Genomic DNA, 17,386 nt, shown 5'->3' with positions numbered 1-17,386 from the left:
ACTGATCGCGGCAAAGAGGTAGACTGCGCAGGCACGTGATGTAGTGTGCCAGAGGTTTAAAAAGAAAGACCACCGTATACAGCGGCCATCGTCAGAGTTGGATGGTTTTGGCTCAATCAGGCTTTGGCAAGAACAGGCAGAGGTAGGGTTTGAACAGGGCACAACTGCGCAAGCACGTGAAAGTTGGCCTCTGAGATCAGCGGGAGAATTTGAAAAGTGAGCAGAGGCTGAGTACGGGTTTCACTCCAGGTGAGGTAAGGCCGGGTAAGCTCCTTTAATTAATCTAATTAGATTAGGAGTAGATAATGGAAGCAGCAGTTAGGGCAGTTGAGTGCTCCGTTCGCAGTATGTGGGAAGTCAGGGTCAGCACTGTTGTCCCTGATGACTGCACCTGCAAAAGGTGCATCCAGCTGCAGCTCCTGACGAACCGTGTTAGGGAACTGGAGCTGGGTGAACTTCGGGTTATTCGGGAGGCAAAGGCAGAAATAGACAGGAGTTTCAGGGAGATAGTCAACCCTAGGAGTCAGGAGACAGGTAGTTGGGTGGATGTCAGGAGAGGGAAGGGGAATAGACAGTAAGAGCAGAGCACCCCTGTGGCCGTTCCCATCAAAAATAAGTGTACTGTTTTGGATACTGTTGGTGGGGACGGCCAGGGACAAGTTGCAGTGGTTGCATCTCTGGCACTGAGACTGGACCCTCAGCTCAGAAGGGAAGGAGGGAAAAGAGGAGAGCAGTAGTGATAGGGGAATTGATAGTTAGGGGGACAGATAGGAGGTTCTGTGGAAGAGATCGAGATTCCTGGATGGTCTGTTGCCTCCCTGGTGCCAGGGTCGACGATATCTCGGATCAAGTTCTCAGTATCCTCAAGAGGGAGGGTGAGCAGCCGGATGTCGTGGTCCATGTAGAGACCAATGATGTGGGTAGGAAGAGTGAGGAAGTCCTGAAAGATGAGTTTAGGGAGCTAGGTGCCAAGTTAAAGGACAGGACCTCCAGGACAGCAATCTCAAGATTGCTACCAGTGCCACGTGCAGGTGGGTTTAGAAATAGAAAGATAGTGCAGATCAACACGTGGCTGAAGACATGGTGCAGGAGGGAGGGCCTCAGATTTATAGATAATTGGACAGTTTTCTGGGGAAGGTGGGACCTTATCCGGCGGGACGATTTACATCTGAACTGGAGGGGGACAAATATTTCTTGCAGGTAGGTTTGCTAGAGAGGCTCCAGTGGATTTAAACTAGATACAAGGGGGGAGGGGAACCAGAGTGTAGGAACAGATGTCTGGGAGAAGGAAGAAAAAGACAGTAAAGTTCTTTGTACTGTTAGAGATAAACAGAGAGAAGAGGTGGAGAATTTCTTACATGCATTTATTTTAATGCTAGGAGCATTGTAAGGTGGATGAATTTAGAACATGGATTGATACATGGAAATGTGTTGTAGCTGTTAGTGAAACATGGTTGCAGGAGGGTTGTGATTGGCAACTAAATATTCCTGGATTTTGTTGCTTCAGGTGTGATAGAATCGGAATGACAAGAGGGGGAAGTGTTGCATTGCTTGTCAGAGAAAATATTACAGCTGTGCTCTGGCAGGATAGATTAGAGGGCTCGTCTAGAGAGGCTATTTGGGTGGAATTGAGGAATGGGAAAGGTGTAGTAACACTGATAGGGATGTATTATAGACCACCTAATGGGGAGCGAGAATTGGAGAAGCAAATTTGCAAGGAGATAACAGATATTTGTAGTAAGCACAGGGTTGTGATTGTGGGAGATTTTAATTTTCCACACATAGACTGGGAAACCCATACTGTAAAAGGGATGGATGGATGGATGGTTTGGTTTGGATAGTTTTTTGCAGCAATACATAGAGGTACCAATTAGAGAAGGGGCAGCATTGGATCTTCTGTTAGGGAATGAGATAGGTCAGATGACGGAGGTGTGTGTTGGGGAGCACTTCGGGTCCAGTGATCACACTGCCATTAGTTTCACTATAACTTTGGAGAAGGATTGGACTGGACCCAGGGTTGAGATTTTTGATTGAAGAAAGGCTAACTTTGAGGAGATGCAAAAGGATTTAGAAGGAGTGGATTGGGACAGTTTGTTTTATGGGAAGGATGTAATAGAGAAATTGAGGTCATTTAAAAGTGAAATTTTGAGGGTACAGAATCTTTATGGTCCTGTTACGTTGAAAGGAAAGGTTAAAAGTTTGAGAGAGCCATGGTTTTCAAGCGATATTGGAAACTTGGTTCATAAAAAGAGGGAGATCTACAATTAATGTAGGCAGCATGGAGTAAATGAGGTGCTCGAAGAATGTAAGAAGAATCTTAAGAAAGAAATTAGAAAAGCTAAAAGAAGATACAAGGTTGTTTGGCAAGTAAGGTGAAAATAAATCCAAAGGATTTCTACAGTTATATTAATAGCAACAGGATAGTGAGGGATAAAATTGGTCCCTTAGAGAATCAGAGTGGACAGCTATTTGTGGAGCCGAAATAGATGGGGGAGATTTTGAACAATTTATTTTCTTTGGTATTCACTAAGGAGAAGGATATTGAATTGTGTAAGGTAAGGGAAATGAGTAGAGAAGTTATGGAAACTGACAAAGTGGAGGAAGTACTGGCGCTTTTAAGGACTATAAAAGTGGATAAATCTCTGGGTCCTGACAGGATATTCCCTAGGACCATGAGGGAGGTTAGTGTAGAAATAGCAGGGGCTCTGACAGAAATATTTCAAATGTCATTAGAAACGGGGATGGTGCTGGAGGATTGGTGTATTGCTCATGTGGTTCCATTGTTTAAAAAGGGTTCTCAGAGTAAACCTAGCAATTATAGGTCTGTCAGTTTGATGTCAGTGGTGGGTAAATTAATGGAAAGTATTCTTAAAGATGGTATATATAATTATCTGGATAGACGGGGTCTGATTAGGAACAGTCAACATGGATTTGTACGTGGAAGGTCATATTTGACAAATCTTATTGAATTTTTTTGAAGAGGTTACGAGGAAAGTTGATGAGGGTAAAGCAGTGGATGTTGTCTATATGGACTTCAGTAAGGCCTTTGACAAGGTTCTGCATGGAAGGTTAGTTAGGAAGGTTCGATTTTTAGGTATTAATAATGAAGTAGTAAAATGGATTCAACAGTGGCTGGATGGGAGATGTCAGAGAGTAGTGGTGGTTAACTGTTTGTCAGATTGGAGGCTGGTGACTAGTGGTGTGCCTCAGAGATCTGTATTGGGTCCAATGTTGTTTGTCATATATAATGATCTGGATGATGGGGTGGTAAATTGGATTAATGAGTATGCAGATGATACAAAGGTAGGTGGCATTGTGGATAATGAAGTAGGTTTTCAAAGTTTGCAGAGAGATTTAGGCCAGTTAGAAGAGTGGGCTGAACGATGGCAGATGGAGTTTAATGCTGATAAGTGTGAGGTGCTACATTTTGTTAGGAATAATCCAAATAGGACATACATGGTAAATGGTAGGGCATTGAAGAATGCAGTAGAACAGAGTGATCTAGGAATAATGGTGCATAGTTCCTTGAAGGTGGAATCTCATGTGGATAGGGTGGTGAAGAAAGCTTTTGATATGTTGACCTTTATAAATCAGAGCATTGAGTGTAGGAGTTGGGATGTAATGTTAAAATTGTACAAGGCATTGGTAAGGCCGAATTTGGAGTATTGTGTACAGTTCTGATCACTGAATTATAGGAAAGATGTCAACAAAATAGAGATAGTACAGAGAAGATTTACTAGAATGTTACCTGGGTTTCAGCACCTAAGTTACAGGGAAAGGTTGAACAAGTTAGGTCTTTATTCTTTGGAGCGTAGAAAGTTGAGGGGGGACTTGATAGAGGTATTTAAAATTATGAGTGGGATAGATAGAGTTGACGTGAATAGGCTTTTTCCATTGAGAGTTGGGGAGATTCAAACAAGAGGACATGAGTTGAGAGAGGGCAAAAGTTTAAGGGTAACACGAGGGGGAATTTCTTTACTCAGAGAGTGGTAGCTGTGTGGAATGAGCTTCCAGTAGAAGTGGTAGAGGCAGATTCGGTATTGTCATTTGAAGTAAAATTGGATAGGTATATGAACAGAAAAGGAATGGAGGGTTATGGGCTGAGTGCGGGTCTGTGGGACTAGGTGAGAGTAAGCGTTCAGCATGGACTAGAAGGGCCAAGATGGCCTGTTTCCGTGCTGTAGTTGTTACAAGGTTATATGGTTAAGATGCTGTTCATTGACTATGGCTCAGTATTTAATACCATAATTCCCCCAGTTCTGATCGATGAGCGACAGAACCTGGACCTCTGTACCTCCCTCTGCAATTAAATCCTCGACCTCCTAATCGGAAGACCACAATCTGTGCATATTGGTAATATCTCCTCCTCGCTGCTGATCAGCACTGGTGCACCTAAAGGACGTATGCTAACCCCACTGCTCCACTCTCTCTATACCTGTGACTGTGTGGTTTGGTTTAACTCAAATGTCATCTGCACATTTGCTGAGGATACTACCATTGCTGATAGATTTTCAGATGGAGATGAGAGGGCATACAGGAACAAGATATACCAGCTAGTTGAGAGGTGTTGAAGCAATAACCTTGCATTCAATGTCAGTAAACCCAAAGAGCCTATTCAGAAGAGTAAGACGAGGGGATATGAACCAAACCTCATTGAGGGATTAGAAGTGGAGACTGAGTAATTTCAGGTTCCTGGTGCTCAAGATCTCTGAGGATCTAACCTGGTCCCAATATATCAATGCAGCTATAAAGAAGGCAAAACGGCAACTGTATTTTAAGGAGATTTGTTTTGTCACCTAAGACATTCAAACTTATACAGATGTACTGTGGATAGCATTCTGACAGGCTGCATCACTGTTTGCTATGAGGTGGGGGGTGGCTACTGCACAGGATCGAACAAAGCTACAGAAAGTTTTAAAATAAGTCATCTCCATCTTGGGTTATAGCCTCCATAGTATCCAAGACATCCTCAAGAAGTGTTGTCTCAGAAGGGCTGCATCCATCATTAAGGACCTCCATCACCCCTCATCTCATTGTTAGTGTCAGTAAAGAGGTACTGAAGCTTGGAAGCACAAACTCAGTAATGCAGGAACAGCTTCTTCTCCTCTGCCATCCGATTCCTAAATTGACATTGAATCCATGAACAGTAATTCACTTTTTTAAAATATTATTTCTGTTTTTGCACTTTTTAAATTTATCTGTTTAATATACATAAACACTGTAATTGATTTACTTTTTTTCCTATATTATCGTGTAATAGATTGTATTGCTGCTGTGAAGTTGACAAATTTCACGACATATGCCCGTGATATTAAACCTAATTTTGAGGATTCTATCTGTATTATATGCTTTGATCACTGGAGGGACTTTGGACACAAAATTTTTTTTGATGCCTGCCCATAATTAATTTGTAAATTCAACTCGCCATGCAAAATTTTAAGGTGTTTATGGATGCATTATCAAAATATGCAAATTAGGTACTTTTAAGTGACTTCAGTATGCATTTTCAGATTCTAGGTCTCTAAGGTGATAAACTCTGTGTTCAAAATGACTTATTTTTTAAATTAGCATTTTGCTGTAGATAGTTGTACTACATGTTTTCTTGCATTGGTATCATCCATGTAGCTAAATACCAATGACAAGTCTTCACATTGACTTGTTAGCCTGCTCCATACATTCAACTGTACACAGAATTTATTGTGTTGTATTCAGTGGAATTTTTTCAGCGTTCTCCATAATTGTGGAGAACATAGTTCACAAACGAAATGTTGTGGAGAAGGTTGTGGAAGTATATTGTGGAAGCTGGTTGGAAGGAACTCAGAGACAGTATTAAATCCATGTGGGGTGGGGAAGCTGCGGGTTGGAGTGATGCAGGAGTGGACAGAACCTGTGTGGTGACTGAATGAATTATTACAGAGTAGCTATTGGCAGAGCATTCTTGTCAGTCCCATTCTCATGCTCTTATTCCATATCTCTGAAAATCATTATCTCTAATGTCGATCTAGTTCCCTTTCAAAGGTGCAATTTCCACATTGTTCTATGTAGTGGATTCCAGAGTCTATCCCTCTGATCCTGTTTTTTTTCTTTAAATTTCATTTTTAATCAGCATATTAAAATCAGTTTTTTTTCTGCGGCATATTTGAAATCTTTTTAGTCAGGATTAGTACAAGATCAGTGTAAATGCATTCTTAATGGTAGGTGTGGACTCAATAGGTCAAAGTGCCTTTTCATGCTGAATGACTCCTATTTAAAAACAGTTAAATGGGCAAAAAGGAAGGTGAAATTATTGATTGTGCCACTGAGTCAAGTGTCTTGTGGTGCCTATTAATTGAGAAAAATTGTGTCTTTGGCATTTTGCTCAAGCAGTATCAATGGAATCTGTTTTATAAAAATCTGAACTGGATTAATTGCTATCTAATATTTGTGTGACATTCAGAAAGTAGCCCCTGTAACATGCAAATAATTTTTTTTACAGTTTATCTGAAGTTATTTTGTATCTTGTTTCTCATTACAGCCTTGTACTCCATCATCCTTTTCTGTGTCTTCCTGTGGATTCCATTTGTTTACTTTTACTATGAAGAGAAGGAGGATGTTGAACCTAACAAATGCGCAGTAAGTCTTCCTAATTACTTATGAATTGTACATGGTGTCATCAGTACTAGACTACCATTCTGTGGAATATAAATAATTACGGATAGTTAGATTAAAGATTTAAGCTTTGTAATGTGCTATAGGGTCGACAATGAGAAAGATTTCTTTTTGTTGATAAAGCCAAAACTGGAGCAATCACCTGGTGTCAATCCAAGCCATTTAAGAAAACTGAGGAACAATTTTCCATTCAAAAATATAGTAAAATGTGGATCACTCTTCAAAATTCCAACTTGAAAATGGTTTGTTTGATATTTGCTAGATGAAGGAATGATTGGATATTAAGTCAATGTGTGAGTGAATGGAGTTATTGTACAAAACAAGAGGAATAGGCTCTCTGGGATCAACTTTACCATAATATAAAATCATAGTTCACCTTTCTACTTCTGCTTGACATTCAAAGATTCCTTTTGCCATCTTTCGGTTAATCTTTTACCCAACAGGCTTCATTCTGGCATAAACTGGTATCTTTTGGTTTTCATAATATAAAATCTTTCTGGAATAAGCTCATCTCTTAAGCACAGAGACATAGAAAACTATAGCACAGAAACAGGCCGTACAGTCCATGTGATCTGTGCCAAACCATTGAAACTCCCTACTCCCATCGACCTGCACCGGGACCATGTGCTTGCATTTACCCTATTTAAACCCTCATAATTTTGTATACCTCTAAGAAATCTCTCAATCTTCTGCACTCTAAATTATTCAATCTTTCCGTATAATTCGGGTTCATAATTCCAGACCTAGTAACGTCCTTGTAAATTTTCAAACTTATCCTTGCGCTCTTTCAAACTTACTTACATCTTTCCTGTCAGTTGGTGACCAAAACTGCACACAATACTCCAATTTAAGCCTCACTAATGTCTCATACAATGGCAACATAACATCCCATCTTCTGCACTCAGTACTTTGATTTATGAAAGCCAATATTCCAGAAGTTTCTTTACAGCCTATCTACCTGTGATGCCATTTTCAACCAATTATGTATTGATATTTCCAATCCCTTTGTTTTACCGCATTCTTCAGTACCCCACCATTCACGGACCTAACCTGGTTGATCCAACTGAAGTGCAACACCTTGCACTTGTCTGCATTAAATTCGATCAGCCATTTTACAGCCCATTTTTCCAGTGGATGTAGATCCACTAGTTCCATTCTTCCAGTCAGAGAGGCAACCATCTATGACCACTTCCTCCCACAAAGCCAAAGTCTAATCGAATTTGCTACCTCATGTTGAATGCCGAGTAACTGAGCCGCCTTGACTAATCTCCCATATGTGACCTTGTTAAAGGCCTTGCTAAATTGCATGTAGATCAGTTCATCTCTATGTAAAACTAAAATATATGCTCCCTCAGAATACCTTCTAATGACCTTCCCACTACTGAAGTCAGGCTCACCGGCCTATAATTTCCTGGTTTATTTTTGGAGCCAACATTGACAATTCTCTGATACCTCACGAGTTACTATGGATGATTTAAATATACAGGTTTCCCCCCGCAATCCGAAAGTAGAGCGTTCCTATGAAACAGTTTGTAAACCAAAATGTCGTAAAGTGAAGAAGCAATTACCATTAGTTTAAATGGGAAAAATTTTTGAGCGTTCCCAGACCCAAAAAATAACCTATCAAATCATACCAAATAACACATAAAACTTAAAATAACACTAACATATAGTAAAAGCAGGAATTATATAATAATTATACACCCTATATAAAGTAGAAATATTGTATATACGGTGTAGTTTCACTTATCAAAATCGGGAAGTCAGCGAGCCAAAATGGATTTAGAGAGAAAAAAAATCGGCACGTACACGCATGCGCAAACAACTGCCCGCACAAGGTTTCACGGTCATTGTAGTCTTTCTCAGGATAAATACACGTATAAAGCGGGCGTCTTTTTTTTTCGTAAAAGTGAAAATCCTCTTTGGTTAATGAAAACAGGTACTAATGTAGGTCTTTCGTAACACCGAATTGTCTTAAAGCGAACATTCAAAAAACGGGGGACACCTGTATCTGCTCACCTGTCACTAAGGATGATTTAAATATATCTGCTTGGACCCTGGCAATTTCTAAACTTGCCTTTTGCAGGGTCCAGGGGAATATCTTGTCAGGCCCTCGGGATTTATCAGAACAGTAAACACCTCTTCTCCTGTAATTTGTATAGGGTCCATAAAGTTGATGCTGTTTACCTCACTTCTATAGACTGTGTTCGTCTCCTAAGTAAATGCAGATGCAAAAAATTTAAGACATCCCGAATAACTTTTGGCTCCACACATGGATTATCATTATGTAACACTTACCCACAGGCTGGTATATGTCTAGGGGAAAAAGGAGATCCAGCCACTCTCCAACCCACCCGTACACGCAGGTGCTGTGAGAATCGAGTTAATACCTCGCGCCCGCCAAACTGGGTAATCAACTGGTGTGGATGCTATGTGATGTCCCCGCCTCACCCAAAAACAGATAGTACACTATATGCGATTAAATGAGTACAATTTATAAAGATTACTATAACTAAGTGATTAATAACGATACAGTATATATGAAGAGAAAATTAAAGAAAAGGCGCCAAACTTATCAAAGTCCAAACCACTTCGTGCACAGCCGTTGGAGCTCAATTACTGAAGTCTTCTGGCCACCATTCGCTCCCCTCCGAACTCCTCGACTTGCAGCTCAGGACCCTCCGAACTCCTCGACTCTCCAAACAGCTCAGGACCCTCTGAGTGGTCAACCAAGCACATCTAGCTTCATCCCCCCCCCTCCTCAGAGAATCTCCCGGCCTCGGACCCCCCTTTGGGGTCCGATCCTCGCCCAGCTTAGAGCATTGCGTCCTCTCTCTTGACCCCCTCGCGCCGATCTGCCCAAAAGCCCGTCAACAAAAGCTTACAGACTCAGAAGAAAGAACATTAATCCCCATTTGGTTTACAAAGGAATACCATTCTCGTTATCTGTAAATTAGCATTCCTGCTAGTTAACAAAAAGAAGAAACCCTCTTTACACTCTCCCTCCACCAAATAAAAGTCATGTCCTCATGACTACTAAATAACTCGCCACCTTTCCTGCCAACACACCGTAACCCAAGCACAAACAGTGACATCTTCTGCCCACACAGTAACCCTCACGCCCTGTTTTTCAGGCGCTACTTAGGCCAACTATCTGGGAGTTCCCTAACCCTTCTGAGACCTCCGTACCCCCTCACCTAAACCCTTCAGGCTTGGACACAACTGGGGATACCTTGGGCCCACTACCAACTCCTCTCTCAACCTCTCACTCATGCCCCACACTGCACACAGCTAACCCTCCCCGCTACACCTGACTCAATGGGAGAAGGGCCAAAGGTCTCTTCCTCAATCGAGGGAAAGTCAGCAAAAGGCAGCATGTACCACACATCCAGCACATCATCCATCGAATCTGTATTCTTCCTCATTCCTGTGATCGGTAGCTGCTGTTTGATCTTCTCCAAACGGAAACACGTGGCCTGCACTGCTCCCGCAGTCTCTTCAGCCTCCTGTTCAGTATTCACTGCACTTCTCTCCAGCTTTTTCTTCCTCATGACTTCTTCCAGATCAACTTTCAGGTTTTGCACTTCATTTGAACTGTCGATGGTCATCTTCAGGTTCCCTTCAAGCTTCCGCTTCTCTCTTCTGAGATTCATCTGTAATTTCTTCACCTCCGCAAACTCCCCTCTCCGGGTTCTCAGTTTGCTATTACCCTCAGTCAGACAACTTTCTTCATTCTCTCCAACTTGTAAGTCTTCCGAATGGTTCCAGATCACTTTCTCCAGTCTCTCCGTCTTCATTTCAAACTTGATTCCGTAGAGACAGTCTCTCACGAGCTGCGACCTTCGCCAGCCCTGGCACGTGTCCCGAAAACACTTTAACTCGGTAGTTCTCAGCTGCTCCTGCAACGACCTCACTTCATATTCTCCTGAGGCAAATCCAAATACCAATAGATCATCCACATACACCAAAACTCCAAACACCTCCACATCCCCTATGGTCTTCCACCTGCCCCGCAGGAAGGTTGCAAGGGCTCCAGATATGCCCTGTGGTATCTTTTCGGACCCGAAGACTCCTAGGGAATTTATAACGGCCGTCTTCTCCTTGTTGGCCCCACTCATCGGGATCTGGCAACATCCACTCCTCAGATCCAGCACCTTAAACCACTTCACACCACTCAGACAGGCCATCGCCTCTCTGGCCCTCAGGGCCATATTCTGGTCACTGACAGTGCGCCTCTTCAACGCAATATAATCCATACACACGCTGCCTACATCTTCCACGGCTGTAGGGGCCAGTCGCCGCAACCTCTCTCTCTCCGAGGTGTCTTCAGCAGTCAACTCCCCTCCCTTGTGGTATTTCGCAGCGTCCACGAAGAGGGTCTCACCATCAGATACTTCCCCCAGGCCGTACCACCACTGGCTCTTGTTTGAATTCGTTATCAGCCCAATGCTGCTACACACGTCCGCACAAGCAGCTCGAAACCCTGGGTGCATCGACAATGCCTCCAAACAGCGCTCACCCGCCTCCTCCGGGCAGGCTCCCAAGCGCACCAGCAGGATTTTGGTTCTCTCTAGAACAGAAACGCTGCCCGTCTCAACAGGGTCCGGACACATCAGCATTAACGATTCCTGAACCTCAGTCTCCTCCACATTTGCCTCCAAGAACTCCATTTTCACTGACCAACAACCGTTGTCTGGATAATCACTGACACTGGTACCCCGAATCTCCAGTGTCCTCAATGTTGTCAAGGGTAAATGCTTCCAATAACGGTTATGAAACAAACTGTACAGCAACTTCACCGGCGCCCCGGTGCCGAGGATGGCTTTAACTTGACTTCCATCCATCCGTAACAACACCTGTGCGCATGGCCCCTCTAAGCCTTCAGGAATAGGGTCTGCTCCTTTCGGGAGTTCCTTGGTACATTGCTGGGAACGTGCTCCCCCAGAGACCCCAAGCCGTTCCCCCACTGGGCCTCCTCTAAGTTTCCCGACACCTCTCGAATCAACGGAACAACTGATCCCCTTGACAGATCCCCTTGGCGCCACAAGCAATTTATCTGCCCCCCTAGGCAAAAAGGGATACCCTAAAAACTTCCCACCAATCTCCTGCCACGGATATGATAAGCCCCCCAGTCGAACCACACGCATTTTCCCACACTTTCCCAGAACTGGCAGCGGTCACTTTGAGGTAATTGCGCCCGACAGATCTAACAAAGTTACCAGCCTGCCTACTCAAACTTTCAACCCGTCCCTGTCGCTTTTCCTCAGCCAAGCACTGCCACTCACCCAACAACTGAGGGGTCCGCTCCGCCCACGCCTCCGCCCCTTTAGGGCTGGACATTATTCCAATAACCGGGCGGAGCTCACCACTGCTGAAACATCCCAACCTGTCACTCCTCAATCTCCAAATAGTACGGACAACCCATGGTCCCACCACCATTTCGTCAGCCAACAGCAACCACCCCACCCAACACACACACCGCACCAGCAATCGCACACCCACAAAGGCACAACCAGCAATCGCACACCCACAAAGGCACACCAGCTCTTCGCCGCAGACACAATTTAAAGAGGGTGATCACACAGCTTCCACAGAAATCAACCCCGGACGAGCACCCCACAATGTAACACTTACCCACAGGCTGGTATATGTCTAGGGGAAAAAGGAGATCCAGCCACTCTCCAACCCACCCGTACACGCAGGTGCTGTGAGAATCGAGTTAATACCTCGCGCCCGCCAAACTGGGTAATCAACTGGTGTGGATGCTGTGTGATGTCCCCGCCTCGCCCAAAAACAGACAGTACACCATATGCGATTAAATGAGTACAATTTATAAAGATTACTATAACTAAGTGATTAATAACGATACAGTATATATGAAGAGAAAATTAAAGAAAAGGCGCCAAACTTATCAAAGTCCAAACCACTTCGTGCACAGCCATTGGAGCTCAATTACTGAAGTCTTCTGGCCACCATTCGCTCCCCTCCGAACTCCTCAACTCGCAGCTCAGGACCCTCCGAACTCCTCGACTCTCCAAACAGCTCAGGACCCTCCGAGTGGTCAACCAAGCACATCTAGCTTCATTCCCCCCCCCCCCCCCCCGGAGAATCTCCCGGCCTCGGACCCCCCTTTGGGGTCCGATCCTCGCCCAGCTTAGAGCATTGCGTCCTCTCTCTCGACCCCCTCGCGCCAATCTGCCCAAAAGCCCGTCAACAAAAGCTTACAGACTCAGAAGAAAGAACATTAATCCCCATTTGGTTTACAAAGGAATACCATTCTCGTTATCAGTAAATTAGCATTCCTGCTAGTTAACAAAAAGAAGAAACCCTCTTTACAATTATGAACTTTCAGAGGACCAATTTAGTCTCATGCAATCATTTTACTCCTAACACATCAGTGGATCTCTTTGGATTCTCTTTCACCTTGTCTGGTGGGGCAACCTCGTGCCTTCTTTCAGCCCTTCTGATTTCTTTCTTTGGTAATTTCTTGTATTTCTTAAACTCCATAGGCACCCATTTGTTCCTACCTGCTAGTACTTACTATGCACCACCTCTGTTTTTCACTTAATTAGGGCCTCAATTATCTCTTGAAAATCAAGGTTCCCTACACCTGTTCATTTTTACCTTTTATTCTGTTCTCAAAGTTTCACTTTTGAAGGTCTCCCACTTATCAAGTACACCTTTGCCAGAAAACACCCTGTCCCAGTCAACACTTGCCAGATCCTTTCTGATGACGTCAAAATTGGCTTTTTTCCAATCTCAGACCAGACCTATCTTTTTGCATTTTTAATTTTAAACTAATGACACTGTGATCACTAGATGCAAAGTGTTCACCTACACAAACTTTTGTCACCTGTCCTGTCTCATTGCCTAATAGCAGATCAAGTATCACACACAGGATTTCTATGTACTGATTAAGGAAACTTGCCTGAGCATGTTTGACAAACTCTATCCCATCTATTCATTTTACAGCATGTGAATCCCAGTCAATACTATAACAACCTTGGGTTTCTTGCAGCAGTCTACAATCTCTGCAAGTTTATTCCTCTAAATCCCTTGGACTCTTGGGTGGTCTGTAATGTCGCCCCATTAACGTGGTCACCCCTTTTTGTTTCTAATTTCCACCCTTAGCACCGCACTTGAGGAGTTCTGTAGTCTATGCTGATGAAGCACTGCCATGGTATTTTCCCTGACTGACAACAGCAGCCTCCCCCTTTAATCTTTCTGTCTAAAACAAGAGAACCCCGGAATATTGAGCTGCCAGTTCTGCCCCTCCTGCAACCACATCTCGTTAATGGCTACAATATCATAATTCCAGGTGTTCATCCATGCCTTGAGCTCATCTGCCTTTTCTACAATACTTCTTGCATTGAAATATACAGAGTTCAGCTCATTAGGCACACTATGCTCTGCCTTTTGGTTCCTGACTTTGCCTGAGGATTTAACAATATCTGTCGCCACAACCCCTCCACTAACTGTTTTGGCACTCTGGTTCCCATCCTCCTGCAATTCTAATTTATACCCCACTTTGCAGCCCGAGTAATTCTTCCTGCTGTGGTCCCCTGCCAGTTCAAGTGCAAACTGTCCTGTATGGGTCCCACCTTCTCTGGAAGAGAGCTCAATGATCCAAAAAATCTTAACACATTCCCTCCTACACCAACTCCTTAGCCATGTACTAAACTGAATAATCTTCCTATTTCTGGCCTCACTGGCATGTGGCACAGGTAGCAATCATGAGATCACAACTGTGGAGGTTTTGCTCTTTAACTTAGAGCCTAACTCCCTGAACTCAGCGAACCTCGTCATCTTTCCTACCTATATAAGTGGTACCAACATGGACCACAACCTCTGACTGTTCACACTCCCACTTAAGCATGCTGCGGACTTGATCTGAGGTGTCCAGTATCCGGGAATTTCGTTCTTGTCCACAGAATTTCCTTTCTGTTCCCCTAGCTAATGAATCCCCTGTCACCACGGCTTGCCTCTTCTCCCCCTTCCCTTCTGAGTCCCAGAGTCAGATACAGTACCAGAAACCTGACCATCTTGACTCCTCTGCTTGCTCATCCACCCACTTCCCCCAACAGAATACCTGTTGTTGAGGGGAATGGCCACAGAGGAACTCTGCACCAGCTGTTTAACCTTCCTGACTCACCCAATTTCCTGTGTCCTGCATCTGGAGTGTAACTACCTCTGTATATGTCCTCTCCATCATCCTCTCGGCCTCCCAAATAACCAGTTCATCCAGTTCCAGCTGGATGCACTTCTCATAGGTGTATTCTGACTGAAGCCTTGAAGAGCAAAAGCCTCAGAATTTCCATCTAACTCTGTCCACTCCAATGATGGCCACTATAACAATAGCTACTTTGCATGGCCCTGCCTTACTTTAATTTGTTCTTCCAAGTCAATCTCGAACACTGATTGGCTGCTCCTCAACGCTCCAAACTACTGAAAGCCACCTGAGTGAACTGTGTCTTCTCAGGCTTCCGATTTCTCTGTTTGGCTGCTGCTCAAAGTGGGTAAAGAATCCCAAAAGTCACCATTCTTCTTAGCTCTGTGCATAATTGTAAGATTTTGAGACAGATTCAGGAATTTAGGCAGCCCAACTAGTAACATCAAACCTGCATCAATCCTGATAAGTTCCTTAATTGTTTTAATGTTCAATGGGATTACTTCCCATTCTTTTAAATTGAGAATTTTGACCCAATCTGCTGAATCTCGTCTTGTAGGGCATGCTGCCCTCAAAGAAGTCGAATTCCATTGTGACAAATGTTAATTGACTTAATGGGTATTTTAACCTCCCATTTTTAAACAGTTACACATTTTTGTCTAGGTTCTCCCATGCAAGAAATATCTTTTCCACATGTACTTGCTAAGACCTCTCTGAATTTTGTATGCTTCCATCAAGCCTCCTTTAATTCTTACAGTAAATACAAACTTAATCCGTCCAGCCATTCTTTCTAAAATTAGTAATTGAGATGTACAGCACAGAAATAGATCCTTTTTCCCACTACATCTGTGTCAACTGATATGCCGATCTGTATAAATCTCAGCTACCTGTATCAATTCCATATCCCTCTGTGCCTGGCTCATTCCAGTACCCATCATGATCCATTTTAAATACTATTACTGTTCCTTCTTCTGCTGCCTTCTCTGACAGCTCATTCCAGAAGCCAACTTATTTTATTTGAATAATTTACCAGTCAAATTCATAAGACATAAGAGCAAAATTAAGCTATTTAGCCCATCAGGTCTGCTCCGCCATTCCATCATGGCTGATCCTGGATCCCACTCAACCCCATATACCTACCTTCTCGACATTTTTTTTGATGCCCTTAACAATCAGAAAGCTATCAACTTCAGCCTTAAATATACCCATGGACTTGGCCTCCTCTGCAGCCTGTGGCAGAGTATTCCACAGATTCACCATTCTGGTTTAAAAAAAATCCTCCTTATCTCTGTTCTAAAAGGTTTCCACTCAATTTTGCAGATGTGCCCTCTAGTTGTGGATACCCCCACCTGAGAAACATCCTTTCCACATCCACCCTATCTAGTCTTTTCAATATTTGGTAGGTTATCAGGTTCTATGCCGTCAACCTACTTTGAATAAATAATCCTCTATAAACATTTTTCCATCTCACTTTAAACCTATGTAACCTTGTTTTAGACACCCCTACAATGTAAGTGGTCCTCTCCTTCAGTCCCCTTTGCTCCAGAAAACAAAGATTTACCCTTTTCATTGTCTCTTGAAAACATAAGCCTCCAACCCAGGCAACATCCTTGTGAAGCTTTTCCACGTCCTTTCGCATTTAATCACATCCTTCCTGTAATCCACACAGGTGAGTTATTACTTGAGTAAACTTTCACTAAACTGTTTCTAATATATTAATATCCTGTTTTGAATGTAGAGACTTAGTAGTGCACTTCAGAAAACATGTAGGTCCTCCCTTGGGTGGGGAGAATAGACCTGTGCGTAATAATCCTGATCTGGTCTCACATTGCTGTGTAGAAGAAGATGCTTCAGCCCTTGTATTCAAGTCCTCTTCCAATTAAGGGCAGCTATTTTGTTTTCCTAGTTGTTCACTGTACCTAGATGTTTACTTTTAGTGATTCGCATACAGGGACAGCCAGATCCCCCTGAACATTAACGCCTTTTACTCAACCCACTAAAAAAGGTGTCTTTCTATACTTTTCTACCAATGTTGAAATTTTCACATTTTAACCCATTGTACTCCGTCTGCCATTTCCTTGCCCACTTACTTAACCTGTTTATATCCCCATGAAGTATCTGTAATCTCTTCATATTCCATGCTGCCACCTAATTTTGTATCTTACGAGTTTAGACAAATAATCTATCATAATAATTGATTTAAATTGTGAACAGCTGGGGCCCCAACATTGATCAATGTGGCACCATACAGGTCACAGCCTCTCAATTGTGCAACTTAGCTACTGTGAAACTAGTGAGAGCTGAGTAGTGTAATCATGCTGTTGGAAAAAAGTTTCTTTCTGCGAAAATTGAATATAGTGCTCATCAATTGTGTTACCAACGAGTGTTTTATTATCCTATGCATTAGAATGAGTTCTTTTGGGTATTTGAAGAAAACAATCTTTTATTTGGAAAAGGAAATAATGTCTATCATTCCTTCACTCAAAATCTGAGCTCTTGGAATGTTATTTCTGCAGTTACCTACATTCTTAATATGTAATGTGATAAGGAATTGAATGGAAATTAAAAAAT

The 17,386-nt window shown here is 43.0% G+C and overlaps 1 protein-coding gene across 2 annotated transcripts in view; it reads left to right on the top strand.

Moving 5' to 3' along the window:
• Positions 1-17,386, top strand: part of lmbrd1 (LMBR1 domain containing 1) — a 186,090-nt gene that overhangs the window by 78,478 nt on the left and 90,226 nt on the right. For both annotated transcript variants that reach the window (XM_059982288.1, XM_059982289.1), the window contains exon 4: positions 6,515-6,612. In XM_059982288.1, the coding sequence (XP_059838271.1) occupies positions 6,515-6,612 (98 nt within the window). The remainder of the gene's footprint in view (positions 1-6,514; positions 6,613-17,386) is intronic.

The sequence above is a fragment of the Hypanus sabinus genome, chromosome 10 (assembly GCF_030144855.1).
Source record: "Hypanus sabinus isolate sHypSab1 chromosome 10, sHypSab1.hap1, whole genome shotgun sequence".
Lineage (NCBI taxonomy): Eukaryota > Metazoa > Chordata > Chondrichthyes > Myliobatiformes > Dasyatidae > Hypanus > Hypanus sabinus.
Note: the sequence above shows the minus strand (reverse complement) of the source record. Positions and strands in the feature narration are given on the sequence as shown.